The 16,098-nt window shown below is 41.0% G+C and overlaps 1 protein-coding gene across 1 annotated transcript in view; it reads right to left on the minus strand.

Moving 5' to 3' along the window:
• Positions 1-11,019: 11,019 nt before the first annotated feature.
• The window catches only part of CLCN4 (chloride voltage-gated channel 4), a 32,585-nt gene continuing 27,506 nt past the window's right edge, over positions 11,020-16,098 (minus strand). Inside the window, exon 12 of the mRNA XM_033147424.1 lies at positions 11,020-13,382. Coding sequence (XP_033003315.1) covers positions 13,292-13,382 — 91 coding nt within the window. The 3' untranslated portion in view covers positions 11,020-13,291. The remainder of the gene's footprint in view (positions 13,383-16,098) is intronic.

Consider the following 16,098-nt stretch of genomic DNA (forward strand, 5'->3'; position numbering starts at 1 on the left):
AGAGCGAGGCCCTGACTGGCAAGCCAGTGGGAGGCAGTGAGGAGGATGGGAACCCATTGGATGAGAGCCCCAGGTGCACAGCAACAGACAGCATGACAACATTGAAGGATCACTGCCCAATTTGCTGCAGAGGTTGCAGCAGCAGTGAGTGTGGTATGGCAGCAGCCCTCCCAACATCAACATCACTGTTCAGGCCTGGAGTGGAGCAGGGCAATGGAAAGATCAGGGCAGCACCGATGGGAGTTGTGGATTGGCTCTGCCGGTGCCTCCATGCAGGCCTGATCTCACTGGCTCCCTTCCTCTCCCAAGCCTCATCCATGTAAGCTGCTACCCTGTACCCCTAGTTGACTTGGTGGCAAGTCCTGCTGGCATACACAGTATGTCAAGTCCAAAGTTCAACCGTCAGGAAACATGGTCCGAGGTCAATCCACATAAGCAAAGTCCAAAAGTCAGGCAACACGGTTCAGAGTCAAACCCAAAGCACAGGCCCACAGAAGTCCTGGATTTCCCAAGCCAAGATCCAGCATCTCAGCTCTGCTCTCCTTTCCTCTCTTGAGTCTTGATTGTAGCATCTGGGCTTGATGAGGCATGTGACCCTCACCTGTACTAAGCCTAATCAAGCTGAGGAATCACATACCTCCTCCCTGAGCTAACAAGACCCACCTGGGCTGTGGGCCCTTGCCTGACTCGGCCTGTTGTTTCTTCAGCTTGTAAACCGCCTTGTGTGTATAGAAAGGCAGTACTGTATACAAATTAAAAGTGAAATGAAGTAAAAGTTGCTTTATACGTCAGTGAGATGACCACATAGGTGGTCCTCATCAGTGACTGAGTGCCACAACCTGAATGGGTACTCCTGTTCCAGGAAAGCCTTGTCCTAAACACAAGTTTTGCACATATTACAACATCAAATCAAAGCTTCTCCAAAGCTTTTCTGGGCAACCTAGAAACACTCGAAAAGTTTTGACGAAAATGCATCCGCTGCACATTAAAAGCTACAGAAACAATTAGGTAGCCAGTTTCATATTGTTCTAGGATTTTGGTTCTCTCTCTCTGCTGTACTTTCCAGACAGGATATGTACTCTAGGCCCATTTGTGCTTCTCCTTATTCCTCAAAAGAACCAAAGCACTTTATCCAGCCATCCTATTTCCTCTGTCATGCTCACAGTAAAATGAAGAGACATCATACCCAAAAGTAATTTGTAATTACAACTTCATACTTCAAATGGTTGATAAATGTCATCTACTATAACAGTGTCATCTGCTACAAAATTAATAGTGTGTGCATAATTTGCTGGCATTCTAAGACTGTTATACTGAGTATTTGAATGCCATCTAGTGGTCTCAAACGGCGATAGTTTTCTGGTTAGTAGGCCTAGATGGACATTAATGCACATGTTGCAGTTCTCAGTTATGTGCAATTTGAATTTTCCATATAAATTTAATGTTCCACTGAGTGTTGCTTTAATTACATATCATCTCAGATAGTGTGTTTCCCACTGAGCGTGTTTTATTGCATCTGCATATAAACAGAGTACTAAATTACCAATAGCTGGTCTACCATCTGAAAGTGCCATATTTTCAGCATTATTCAAGCATGAAACTGCTGATTTAGAAGCAATTCTATTCATTTGGAGATTAATAAGGGATGTGGTTTCCTATTGGTGTTAATCAGCTCAACAATGCTAACAACACTGTAGCCATCATCAAATTCTGTTGTGGTTAGTGTGATTATTTTGCGTGCATTTCAACTTCAATTGAATTGTCACACACAATGTTTTCCTTTTCAGAATATCCATTTACTTACTTATTTATTTCAGAGTTCTTATACCCAGGCAATGCTTAGCCTAAACTCGAAACAGCATCAACACTGTCAGGTTTCAAAGGTCTGAACAGATGTAAATATCTTTTCACCTGCTGCATAAATATAAGGTTAAGTAGAGTAGGTGTGAGGAACATTTGGCTCTTAAGACGTTGCTGAACTACAACTCCCATCAACCCCAGCAAACATTACGGGAGTTGTAGAGCAGCAGCATCTAGAAGGCCAAGAACTTTTTTGTTACAATGTGATTTTTCATTGGTCCTAGACAAAGCATTGGATTATTGCAGCTGGGTTTAACAAAGGTTTGTTTTAATTTGTCCGCACGGCCAACAGCACTTGGTTAGCTGCAACATCATGTTTGGGCTCCATTGTTGTGGTTTAAGGTGGCTTGTAGAGGGAAATAAATGGACAACTGTTCCTGGCACAGCTGTGTTTGTATGTAGAGCAACACACTGTGAGTCACTGTCTTGCTGCTCTCCCACAGGAATGCCATTGTTAGCAGAGAAGGAAGCTGAGTCACCAAAGAAACACTTAAAAGGTTGTTCAGATGGGACTAAATTATGGCACACAGAAGTTACTGCCGTTCCCTTGTATTTATTATTATTCCTATTGAATAGAAACAGGAATTAGCAAACCATCCTAAAGCCTGGCCCCCTTCAAAATGGATTTGTATTCGAAACACAATGACCATCGCGTTCCTACTTTCCTGCCACGCTAAAAAATGGAAACTGGGCTTGACTTTGTCTTTGAACTTTAACAGAATTAGGCCCTGTGAATTAGGCAACTTGCACTTTGACAGTCATGAAGGGAGATGTGCTTCTTTTCTTATGACTCCCTCAGGAAGTTGTGGACTCTCCTTCATTGGAAGTTTTCAGGCAGAGGCTGGATGGTCATCTGTCAAGAATGCTTTAGTTGAGATTCCTGTGTTGCAAGGGGTTGGACTACATTGTTGTTCAGTCGTTCAGTCGTGTCCGACTCTTCGTGACCCCATGGACCAGAGCACGCCAGGCACGCCTATCCTTCACTGCCTCCCGCAGTTTGGCCAAACTCATGTTAGTAGCTTCGAGAATACTGTCCAACCATCTCATCCTTTGTCGTCCCCTTCTCCTTGTGCCCTCCATCTTTCCCAACATCAGGGTCTTTTCCAGGGAGTCTTCTCTTCTCATGAGGTGGCCAAAGTACTGGAGCCTCAACTTCAGGATCTGTCCTTCTAGTGAGCACTCAGGGCCGATTTCCTTGAGAATGGATAGGTTTGATCTTCTTGCAGTCCATGGGACTCTCAAGAGTCTCCTCCAGCACCATAATTCAAAAGCATCAATTCTTCGGCGATCAGCCTTCTTGTAGTCCTTCTTGGACTACATGACCCTCTATAATTCTATAATTCCCTTCGAAAACAGGGAGGGAATCTGAGGGAACACAGAATGCATACCAGCTTTCGTCTTGATGCCCCATTGTTCAGGGGATTTATTTTTTTTTGCATTGCATGAAGTTTAACCTCTGAAAACAAGTGTGGAGGGCAAGCAAGCATTCCTATTTGAAAAAGGAGGTATAAGAATAAAAGTCAGTTGCATGTTCAAGATAATCTGTGTTTTCAGGGGTGCTGCTGCTGCATTGTGCTGTGTTTCCATTTTATTTATCCATTTGAAGATGGGTACAATCGTCCCTTCAACATATACCGGTAAATCACATTTTATTCTTAGATTTTGGTGTTATTGCATCCAACAAACAGAATGCCAAACAGATCATTTAAACCAAGGTCCTCAATTTCCTTGGCCATTGATAAACTTTGTGCCATGAAAATAAAAGGGCTATAGCAGTGATGGGGAACCTGTGGAGCTCCAAGTGTTGCTGAACTACAATTCCCATCAACCTTAGCTGGCATAGCTAATGGCCAGGGATGATGGGAGATGTAGTTCAGCAACATCTGGAGGGCCACAGGTGAGTCATCATTGGACTATAACAGGCATCCCTAATCTTTGGCCCTCCAGATATTTTGGACTACAATTCCCATCCTCCCTGACCACTGGTCCTGTTAGCTTGGGATCATGGGAGTTGTAGGCCAATAAATAAGGAGGGCTGCAGGTTGGGGATGCCTGGACTATAACCAGAAGGCCACTAAAAGGGCTCTTTCATTAATTTTTTAATCTATCACAAAGACATTTCAAAGCAATAGTCTATACTTTTGAGGCCTAGAACTAGGTTGCTATTTTCTACATAGATAAAGATAAATGGAAAGAAGTAATACAAACGTCCAAACTGTTTCATTGGTTTCTGGAAGGAAGTGGAAGGAAGATGAGAGCTTCTGGGTTGCTGGCATACGTTCCAGCTTCTTTAGGTTTGCTGCACATTATTAACCAAAGTCAGGAAAAGAAATCAGAGTAAAAGAAAAAACCCCTGATCATGATTGTGTCATGCCAGCTGCCTGGAGTTTGCTTTATGGAAATGGTGAACTTCAGGAAGACACACAAGTATTTTGGTTGCTTGGTTACACAGACAGGCTGTTGTTTGTTTTGAATGCTCAGACTACCTATCCTACATGCTTTTTCAGGGAAAAACAATTAAGAATGAGGAACTGTCAAAGGAAAGGCTCACCAATTCAAAAATCTTCATCTAGTCACTATACTGTACTGTGTCAATTTTGCCTGTGGAGGTGGCTTGGGCAAAAACAACTCCCATGTGAAAAACTCAAGTTACTTTGTCAGAGAAAATGCCAGTTGAAGAATTTTGTGTGGTATGGTAAGTTTCCCACATGCAAAAGCATATTGGTTTTGAATATTATAATGGTGCCTGCCTGCCCACCCAGTCTCGTAAGACTCCTGCAAAGAATTTTGCTGGTTACAGTTCTACTCATTGTATGCAATCCTGCCCACACTTACCTCGCAGTAAGTCCCATTGACTATAGTGGAATTCGCTTCTGAGAAATGAGGCATGGAATTGTGCTGACAGAATTAGAGTTCTCAGGAGAGAAATGCCATTTTAGTCATGGGACGTACTGAAAACGACCAGCCATTTTGTCATCTTGCATGGACCTAAGCCTCAGAAAGGCCTTCTTCCTTCATTAAAAAAAAACAACTAGCTTTTTGAACAATATAAATAAAAAAGTCATCTCCCCTTCCTCTGGCTTTCTTTTGTAAACCACATGGATTTGTCACCTAAGTGAAAGAGCCTGGGAGAGGGGAACACCCTTTTCCTGTGGCTGAGCTCAGAATTATGAAATACCAAACTCAAACCCCTCACTAACTTAAAATTATTTGAACTCATTGCATTCCATGGCACAGTTTGTTCCACCCACTAATTCTCACCGCCTTTGTCCCTGAATGCATTACTTAAGCACTCAGAAATCACTTCAAGTGATGTCACAACCTCAGCATTCGGGTATCATGGCCTTCCCAATTAGCACGCTGACCCATATTGGCAACTCTTTGTAGAAATGATATATTCATAACAGGAACACTGTGAAGCATCAAACAGCCATGGAAACATGAATTATTGCTCTGGTCATATTGCATTCCCACCCACTCTTCTCCCCAGATATCTCACCCTGCTGTAAGAATTTAATATTCCCATTTTGATGCACTATGGGGGGCACATTCCTCATAATGGAACTCACCAGCAAACAATGTAAATATGAAAACCGGGGGGAGGGGGTGTTGCTTGATGGTGGGTGATGGCAATACATATTTGACAGAAGCAAGTGATTCCCGGCACTTAGAAGAATTGATTGTAACCTATTTAGCAGTCTGGAGAAAGAGTACTTAGTTGCTTCTCTCTCACTTTTTCTCTCTCCCCTGAGCTTTCAGCCAACTCTGCTTGGATTAAGACAAGCTACTTAATCTTTAAAATATGTGTTTCCATAACAAAGGACAGATCATGCATAAATTCTTCATATGGCTGTGCAAGCCAGAGATGGAGGGCAGGGCCTATTGGAAACACACACACCCAGGGTACTGTGTGTGCGAACATTGTTTTGTTCTTTCTGAAATGCAGCCTGTTGACAGGACTGCCACAAAAAGCTACCCAATTAACCACTTATGGCCTAGGAAGAACTGTAACAGCAGTGTTATTTCTCCTTCCTTCCTTCCCCTTTAGTCATGGCTGGGAAGCAGTAGTAGTGCTGGGTGGTGCAGGGGAGAATGAGTGGGGAAAGCAGAAAGAGTGGGCTAAAAATAAAAATGAAAAAGGGTATTTTGCCTTCTATTTAAAAGTAAAGGGACCCCTGACCATCAGGTCCAGTTGTGTCCGACTCTGGGGTTGCGGCGCTCATCTCGCTCTATAGGCCGAGGGAGCCGCAGACAGCTTCTGGGTCATGTGGCCAGCATGACAAAGCCGCTTCTGGCGAACCAGAGCAGCGCACAAAAACGCCGTTTACCGGTACCTTCCCGCCGGAGCGGTACCTATTTATCTACTTGCACTTTGACATGCTTTCAAACTGCTAGGTGGGCAGGAGCTGGGACCGAGCAACAGGAGCTCACCCTGTGGCAGGGATTCGAACCGCCAACCTTCTAATCAGCAAGCCCTAGACTCTGTGGTTTAACCCACAGCGCCACCTGGGTCCCTGCCTTCTATTTAGAGTTGTTCTAATCTCTGTTTGCTAATGCCATCCAAAATGCAGATCTAGTGATTGTATGCTTCTGAGGGATAGTCTAACCATAGGTTAGCTTCTCAGGAAGCAAATGATTTATGTTAATAATTCTGCACCATCAGAGGTTACACTTTGGACTGGATTAGTCCCCTGGCTGAATGATTAACCACCTTTGGAGACCACTTCCTGTTCTGAGACTGTGCTAGAATTTAGATGAAAATCCTCATTGCTCTACTTTCAGAGTGGAAAGAGGCAAAGGAGTCATACATGAAAGGGATAGAAAGGTGAGAAGTATTTGGGGGGGGAGAGAAGCCAAAATAATCATGGAATTGTAGAGTTGGAAGACATCACCAGGGTCATCTAGTCCAACCGCCTGCAATGCAGGAAGCTTTCACCCAATATGAGGCTCGAACCCACAACTCTCATATTAAGTCTCATGCTCTACCAAGCTGAGCTGAAGAGCACTTTGTTCCAGAGTAAATGGGTAAGGATACAGCAGCTTTTTGTCTCTTTCACTGCTCTGGAACTGGGCTGGACTGGATACCCCGAGTGGCCATAGTACATTAAAAAGAACTAACAACACAATTTAGATCTAGGCTTTTCTCCTAGTGGAATTTTAGAAGCTATTGCCCATGGGCTCAGAGGCACTGTTCAGTCCAGGAGCCTCAGGTTCAGGTAGGAAAGGCATGAATATCTTTTCACTTGCCAATGACATGTGGCTATCTTTTGCTCATAGAAAACTTTTGAAGCAGGACAATGTGATGAAATGTCTCATCCAGCACAGACGATAAGACTCATTGTTATTAATCCTCAATTATTTTAAATTGTTTTTGGCATGCCAGGCTCAGTACTTACATTCTCAGGAAACGTCTCAGATAATTTTTACTTTGCTTTCCTTTTATTAGAAAGAACTCTCAAGTGCAGGCAGCAAAATTAAGAAATGAGGCCATACCCTAATTATTCCCCCGCACCTCTTGCACCCATATTGTTTTACTGGAAAATGACAGTTACAGCTGTGTTGGTCTGCCATAGTCAAAACAAAATAAAAAACAAAAAAATTCCTTCCAGTAGCACCTTAGAGACCAACTAAGTTTGTTCTTGGTATGAGCTTTCGTGTGCATTCTGAAGAAGTGTGCATGCACACAAAAGCTCATACCAAGAACAAATTTAGTTGGTCTCTAAGGTGCTACTGGAAGGAATTTTTTTTTTTATTTTTTTTGGAAAATGACAGTCTTATTTAAAACATTTGTTATTATTATTTTTACTTACAAATGGTGTCATGCTTAATACTCTTGGGGTATATTTGACCACAAAGCCAGATTGAGGCAGGATTTTTTTCATGCTGATTTTCATAATTTCTTCTATTAAAAATATTACTTTTATCATGCTGTTATTCTAATAAATAAATTTGTGTACTACATTATTCATTCCTATGTTTTTGTCACTTCATGGGAAAGTAAAATCTTATGCTTTATCAGTTGTTGTTGTTTAGTCGTGTCTGATTATGGACCAGAGCATGCCAGGCCCTCCTGTATTCCACTGCCTCCCACAGTTTGGTCAAACTCATGTTAGTAGCTTTATCAGTTAGGTACATTCAAAACATGCATAGCATAAAACTGCGTACCAACCATTCATCAATCATTATCAAATGTTTATTCACCCGTTTGATCTGACATCATCTTATTTCCATGTATTAAAAATCATGTAGTGTACTGCATTGGCATAAATTAAATACACTTCTCCTAATCAGTATGTCTTAAGTCAACCGTGCTCAGTGACAACACAATTTTTGATCCTCAGAATTAATTAAATAACAAGGGAGTTGGATCAATATATTATTGAGTCCTTCCAAAAATTACTGAGCTCTGCTGTGCAATAATATACAGACAGAAAAATAAAACTAGCTGATAATTGTGGAAAGAATTTTTAGCGGGGAGGGATTCTTAGCCTGCAAATATTCATTGACCAACATGGCTAATGTTGACAATCTTTAAGTCACTTTTATCTGCATGCAAAAATAAGGGCAATGAGAGCACAGGCCAGAGTCACATGTCATTCTTTGCCTGAGACGGAGGGGAATTCCCCAAATAATAAGTCCTTTGACACACAATGCTCTGGATTGTTAAGAGGCTGGATGTTTGCTTTCAACTGTCTCTGGGTAAACTGATTAGACACATATTATAAACTGATAGATTAATTTCAACTGGATTTTTCTCTGCATAACTCTCCACTGTGAATTTTTCCCCCAAATGAAATTGGTGGGGAGAAAACTTCATAATGGTTCTATGTCAAGCAAACATGTTTGATTTCTGTATCCAATGACAGAATTAGTATTTGACAATGTTTGGCAATTGATGCGCACAGATACCAAGGATCTTAATGTATTGTTATCTGATATGTGATAATATAGCACTGTGGTTTTCAGATTCTCAGGGAACATTTTCTACCTTGCCTGTCTGACAAAAAAAAAGCATTGCATATCTGCCATACAATTTCTGTACATTACAAAAGCTTCTAGGCCAGATTTAAGGGATCCAAGAGTCCATCAGCCCCCCAATAATCCTTTGTAGTGTGTAAAAGATGAGCAGTGGTTGGGCAGCTGTCTACTAGGAGAGCCTGTCTGTTATTATTGATCTTCAGGTTCCCTTATACCCTTCCTTATCTACAAAATAGGATTGAAAACCACTTGATGGCTGCAATATTTAACATTTGACAGCCTTTGAATGCAGCGGCATTTTTAATCTTACAGGGTTAACTATGAGATAATGTTCAATGGCAATTAGTATTTAACAGTTGTCCATTTACAAATCATATCTGCCATTTCTCATTGTCAAAAAAGCCAAAAAATCTCTGGTATTTATATTCAACTTCTGAAGATAAGAAAATTCAGACTTGAAAATGTCACACTATTATGAATGGCATTAAGTGAAAGGAAAAAACGCAAATTCAAAACACAAATATTAATTTCATTTGGTGGATGCAGATTTTTTAAATAAAGTCTCAGCATCTGCAAAAAAGGGAAATCTTTGTGCTTAATGGAAAATGTAATTTGCTTCTAGATAAAAAAAAATTTCTTACACCCTAATGTATAAAGTAGATTACACATACATCCCAAATTAAATTTTATTTTCCTCCCTATATTTCAAGGACAGGAGACCTGTACAGAGGATAAATAGTTCTTAATAGCCAGAACACAAATTACAGATAAATTCAGAGAGGAAGTAGATCATTTGCCTCTCTATTCAAAATTTAGTTGCTGAGTAGTAAAAATACAAGCATTCCAAAATAAAGTGGCATTAATTCGTGTTCCCTTTTTAAGATGCTGCATTTTATTGCTATTAGTATTTTTGTGTAAGCCACTTTATTATTTTAATTTTAAAAGAGAAACCTATAAATGAAATGAAATAATATTTATGCACACCTGGTATAACATGAGGCAGTTTTCAACAGTTAATACATATTAACCAAGAGACGTAAAATGTATCTACATAAAAATGTACACCTCATTGTTAATAAGCACATACCAAATTCCTCTGTGTGGACCTCTTGCGAGTACATGCAAGTTTTACCTGCACATGTAAACTAGCAAATAGACATTTCAGTGAGTCCTTTTCTCCTGTGTTTGGAATTCAGAAATGCAAAACTACCGGTATCTTCCGAGAATGGGCATTTCATTGAGTTGGGCTCCCTAAATTCCCAAGCTGCTCTGTTGATTTGGATGCCCCACTAAATGCTGCATTTGTAAAAGAACCACTTTATTTTATTTTATTATTTTATTTTATGTGGAATCAAACTGATTAGGGAAACATTTTGAGCTTGAATTGGGAGTAAGTGACAGGAGGTACCTTCCAGGATTTAATTACAGTGAATTATCAAACTGAATGACAAAGAGCTGCACTGAAACAGGTCAAGATGCCTCCCAAAGTTACAGAGAAAAACTGAATCTTGTGGCCTGTGAACACCCTTAATACATACATTCAAATAAATAGTGTTATGGTGCTTTTAGTAATTTAATTGTGAGCTAGAAAACTGAGATTTTTAAAGGGACGCACATCATCACCACTGCCTTGACTATTGTATCATATCTCACTCTTGCAAGCTATACTTTGAAACAATGTGCTTATCAGATCGACCTTAGCATCAGATTTCCTCTTCCTATACTTAATGTCTGGGGCTGTTCCACAATATGGTATTATTTAATTATCCGTATTTGGTTCCATGTGCTGTTCAGAATGATCGGTTTGGCTTTTAGAAAACTTAACTTTGTGTGTGTGTGTTTTTCTACAATTTATGGCCCATGGCTAACTTGGCTACCTAATAAAGGCTTGGGCTTCAGTTTTAAAATGGTTGCATTGTGGCTGGCCCAGGCAGTCGCATTAAAATATGAAGATAGCTAGGTCACGTTCCCTCAACCCACGTTTGCAGGTCCATTTGTCTGCTGTGGGTAGGGATAATTTTCAGAAGAGTTAGGCATCTCCCCCCCCCCCACATAATGGTGGGTCACACCTGGGAAAATTATTACCATCTTTGTGTGCCATTTTTGTTCCACCCAACACCCAAGCTGATAAAAACTATGGACAGACCACTTTGGCCCAAGTCTTGTTTCATACTTCTAGAGCATGGTTCTTGTGACTGCCATACACCGATGTTTCTTAAATGCCACTTCCATGCTGTTATAAGCAATTTAATCTCCAGGTCATTAACATTGCAGTAAAGTAATTGTTAGGCATAGCCCACAGCATACCCACAAATGCAGTAGATGCCATATAAATGCATTGTTCAACCATCCACAAACAATATAAACCAAAGTACTCATTGATATTGATGGAATTACAGCCCAAGGACTCCACATTTATCAATTTGCAAAGCTGTCCTGTAGTGTGTGTCTCTACTTTCCCAAGTATGTGGAGTTCTGAGAGACATTTTTAGTTCTCACATTCTTCTAGTACAAGGCTATCCAACATGGTGATCTCCTGGTGTCATAGGCTACAACTCCCATCATCCCTGACCACTGGCTGTGCTGGCTGGAGCCGATGGGAGTTGTAATCCAGCAACATCTGAAAGGCACCATTTTGCTACCTCTGTTCCAGTAGTAAACAATATCAGCCAAAGAAGCCATAATAAAACGAGAACTGAATATCACAAAACATTGTTCTACCTTTCTTTAAAGAGATAAAACTTTCCATATGACTCGTGCCCAAGAAGATGCGGAGATTATCTCTGCTGTAACAAATATCACAGGTGTCAGAACCTTCAAGTCTGCGCAAAGAACTTCCAACTGGAGGAATAAGAAATTAGCTAGAAGTGGTACAGAAGTGCATTCATTATACATAAAACATGGTTTACAAAGCATTTTACACTGCAAAAATTTACTGTGGCATAAACCCAAAAATGATGCAATATTTGCATAGAGAAGTAATAAATATTAACAACTTTCCTGTGCATTAGGAAGGATTAAAAAAATCCTATTGATAAAAATACAGAAGCTCATTTCCAATTATCTTTCATGACCAAGTGATGTGGCTATGGTTCAACTTTCACATGTCATGAGCCTGGAAAAACTGTGATAAAATCTCCAGGATGTAGTCAATTGCAGATTTTACCACTGTGGAAACAGTGGCCCCATTTGCATGGTTTAGCATTACATAAATTAACTCGTGCACTCTCCTCTCTTCCTCCTGCATAGCAAGATGAGGGCTTGGGCAGTGTTTAGTTCTGCTTACATAAAAGCCCTTGCTTGCAGTTGCATATGAATCAGAGGTCATGGTTTGTTTTTTTCAAAAGCAACTTCTGGTTAATGTAAAGGCCAGGTTGCTTTAAAACTGACCAAAGTTATTTGTAAATCATGATCTCTGGTTCATGCAAACTGGGATTCTGTAAGAGAAGGAGAAGCATGACCCAAGTCATATTCTTGCTCATTCCAGCCTGTGCATGCAGTGTTAAACCAAAGTTTAGCATTACATGCAAATGCAGCCAATGAGAAGAAATATTCACCATGTAGGTTGGATAAAATTTAGGTTGGATAAAATTTAGTAAACGAAACCAGTTTTACAATGCTGAAAGTCAACTGAAGCACAGCTTTAAATCTACTTTGTCTATCTACAAAAATAGGCAAAAGCAATACATTTCTTCATAAAATTATACATTTTCTGAAAATACTTTAGCATAATCCATTAACCAATAAGTGCTGAACTTAGGAGAGAGAAAAACATGGCTAGCACACAGTTGATTTGAACACAACGTTTTTGCATTTGTCTTAATACTGTATTTATAAATATGCTTGCTATTTTTCTACATCACCCTGTCAAGTTGGTGGCATTCCTCCATGCTTCCCATTCCTTGTCAACACAAACCATTTCACACCTACGCATGCACCAACCAAGCAGTTATAAGTACCTTGGTTGCTACTTATATGTAATTCTATAGGATCAAACCTCTTGGTGACTTCCTCCCCACCCTCCCCTCCCACGAACTATATCACAGCACTCACATTTTGACTCAAGGCTGGTCACGTAGTAGAGTTTTTCTCTCCCCCCATCAGAGTTTATGTGCAAAGGGGACAGGGAAAACAACTAGGTGATGATGGCTCCTGAGGAAACTACCATGGAAGGGAAGAATTGGAAACTCACCATGGGATTAAACGTTCCCATGACAAGAGTAGCATTTAGCCCAAGTCCATCTGCAGGTGGATAGCATTTCCAAACTCTAACGTTGCATTCGCTCCCCCTGTCAGCATTTTCCTTTGGTTCTGCCCTGGATATGACTCCATCTTATTTAAATCTCATTTTAACAAAACGAAACAAAAATGAAGTACTGTACAAAATCCACATCTATTAGTCCAGTAAAGTTCCCTTGAAAACTTAGATCCTGGCCTGTCCTCTGGGATCAGCCTAGTTAAACATGATGGATTCAGGGTCCTGATTAGCCATTTGAGCCATATGCCTTAACACGTCCTTTTTTGTTATGATGCCCAGAAGCCTCCTAGAGAAGAAGAAAAGGAAAGAAACAGAAAAGGTCATTAATCATGAGTCTGTCTCATCTGCTTCTCACATTCTGCTGCAGGCAGAACTTCACTACAAAGAAGCAGAGTAATTCTTAAAAACCAGAGAATTGGAATATTAGAAAATTGTGATTCCTGCTAATGAATACACAGGTTGCAGAAGAAAACTCGCAATACAATACAATACATTGCAATGCAATGCAATGCAATGCAATGCAATGCCATACAATACACATAACCATGCTTTTACTCTGGGGTTTTCCCACCACCACATTTGGCAAAACGATAAATCTGCCGTAGTTCCTCTAGCTGCATTCCTGAATGTATGCTAGGTAAGGTTGGTCCTTGGGCAAGTAAGAACTTATGCCACTTGACATCATCTCTCAAACCTCTTTCTGGAATAGTTTCTGGCCTGTAGGCCACAGCAAGCTGAGCTCAGTCCAAGCCAGACTACAAGGAGATGGATGCATACAAGAATCTCAAATGACTTGCAGCCTAAGGCCTTTGAACTGTGACCTGAGCCAAGTATCGATGGGCATCTTAAATGAAAGATTTCTTGAAGGCAACTGGATTTTATCCCCCACAACCCCCTGAAAAAAACCGATGCAATCTCTCAAGGATTATTCCATTTCACTATTCGTACACAACCACATATGAGTTTATTCATGTTTCAGCTGTAGGCTGCCATGTCAGTTGCAGAAATGTAAACAGCACAATAGCTTGTAGGCTATAACAAAACAGCAGAATCATTCGATAGAATCATTCGGAAACTTACTCCAACAGGAAAAATATTTTAAATCAATGCTGATTTATAAACAGTGTACTGCTGGAAACAGTATTTCCTCGTAGGTTAACTGCCAAATTTTGAACATAGATCAAATTGTCAATTTTTAGACAACCTACCAATAATCAACAAAGGAAAGTTAAATATTTCTAACTTTCTAGTAAAGAAGACAGGGGGAAATGTAATAAGAAATATCTCCCACCAATACTGTGACTTGGATACAACGGTCAGCTTTCATATACAATGTCTGGGAAATGGCTCTTAAAAAATCACAGTGCCTTATATAACAGGATTCGGCAATAATAGCGCTCTGAATTTACTGACACATTTGGTCATATGTGCACCATATATTTAAAGCACATTTATAGCAATTTAGCACAGGGAATTTTCCCCAAAGGATCCTGGGAACTGTAGTTTACCCCCTCACAGTGCAGCAGCAGCAGCAGCACCTGCTGAGAGGACTCCCAAGGAGAGGGGAGAGGAGAGGAGGCTGAGGGAACACTCCACAAGGGAGGGTGTTTGGAAAAGGGTGATAGGCTGCCAGCTCTGCAGGCAAGGGGTGACATAACTGGGCTCCTGAGCCCCAAAGGGGTACCGCAGAAAAAAATGTAGTTGAAAGGTTGAAAACATCTGCCCTGGAATAGCTGGTGAATTCCTCAAGAGCCAGAGAGTTTCCATTGTATCAGAAAAGTATGAGCTGTTGGGTTTAGAAGTCACTCTTCAATACCACCTTGCCTTCTACTTCAACTGTGAAATGAGCACTCAAAGCATCCAACCTTGAAAATGTTCTTTATAGCCAGGTACATCAGTTGTTCCACCACTGAAGCTTGGCCTGCATCGTGACTTCAGACTGTTTAGAATCCAATTTGAGCTTCTGAGGGACATACTCTGCATTCCTCACAAGGTCACGGTTTCACTCGAGTTAGCTTCTGTCTCTTATTTTTAATTCCTCACCTTCCTGTAGGCTCCTAAGTCATGTGCACTTTCCGTTCGTGGAAAAACAAACCTCCGCTGGTTAATTCCCTTCATTTGTCATTCAGTTCAGGATTTTCATAAGCACTATAGGCACAGTTAAATCTAGCTAGAAGCTCAACAAAACAAGCAAAACATTTGCTAACAATGACATTCTGCTGGCATTCCTCCCCAGCAGCAAAATATTTGGCAGTCATGCTGTCTATAGCCACAGTTTAATTACATGCATTATGAATGCTGCTCTCATCAGGAGAGAGAGGGGTGCATGACTATGAGCTTGAAGGAAAAATATTTTCAAAGGGAACTAGTGATAAAGAATCTTTGGTAACCTGTCAGGCCCAAATTTGCACATTACCAACACCTGCCCTTGCCTGTTCTCCCTTCCAAGAACATGCAAGTGGAAACCTCCATGCTAATGCCTGTTCACTTAGGAGGCCCCACTTAAAATGTTTTATCTCACTCAAATAAAGAAAAATGGAAGTTGCATCAGCACAGGGGTCCCAGTTCACATGTTATCAGAAGTCTGTGGTGCAGAAGCTGGCTGTGCACCCATTTCTCTATTCACAAGGACTGCGGACGCTGAAAATATTATGGACTGGAAGGTCTCTTGCACTCTGAATCTGGTTCTAACACCATTGGCTCCCAATGTGTTTCCAAGCACAATTCAAAGTGTTGGTGCTGACCTTTAAAGCCCTAAACGGCCTCGGCCCAGTATACCTGAAGGAGTGTCTCCACCCCCATCGTTCAGCCCAGACACTGAGGTCCACTTCTGAGGGCCTTCTGGTGGTTCCCTCCCTGAGAGAAGTGAGGTTACAGGGAACCAGGCAGAGGGCCTTCTCAGTAGTGATGCCCACCCTGTGGAACGCCCTCCCATCAGATGTCAAGGAAATAAACAACTATCTGACTTTTAGAAGACATCTGAGGGCAGCCCTGTTTAGGGA

Source organism: Lacerta agilis, chromosome 4, assembly GCF_009819535.1.
Source record: "Lacerta agilis isolate rLacAgi1 chromosome 4, rLacAgi1.pri, whole genome shotgun sequence".
NCBI lineage: Eukaryota > Metazoa > Chordata > Lepidosauria > Squamata > Lacertidae > Lacerta > Lacerta agilis.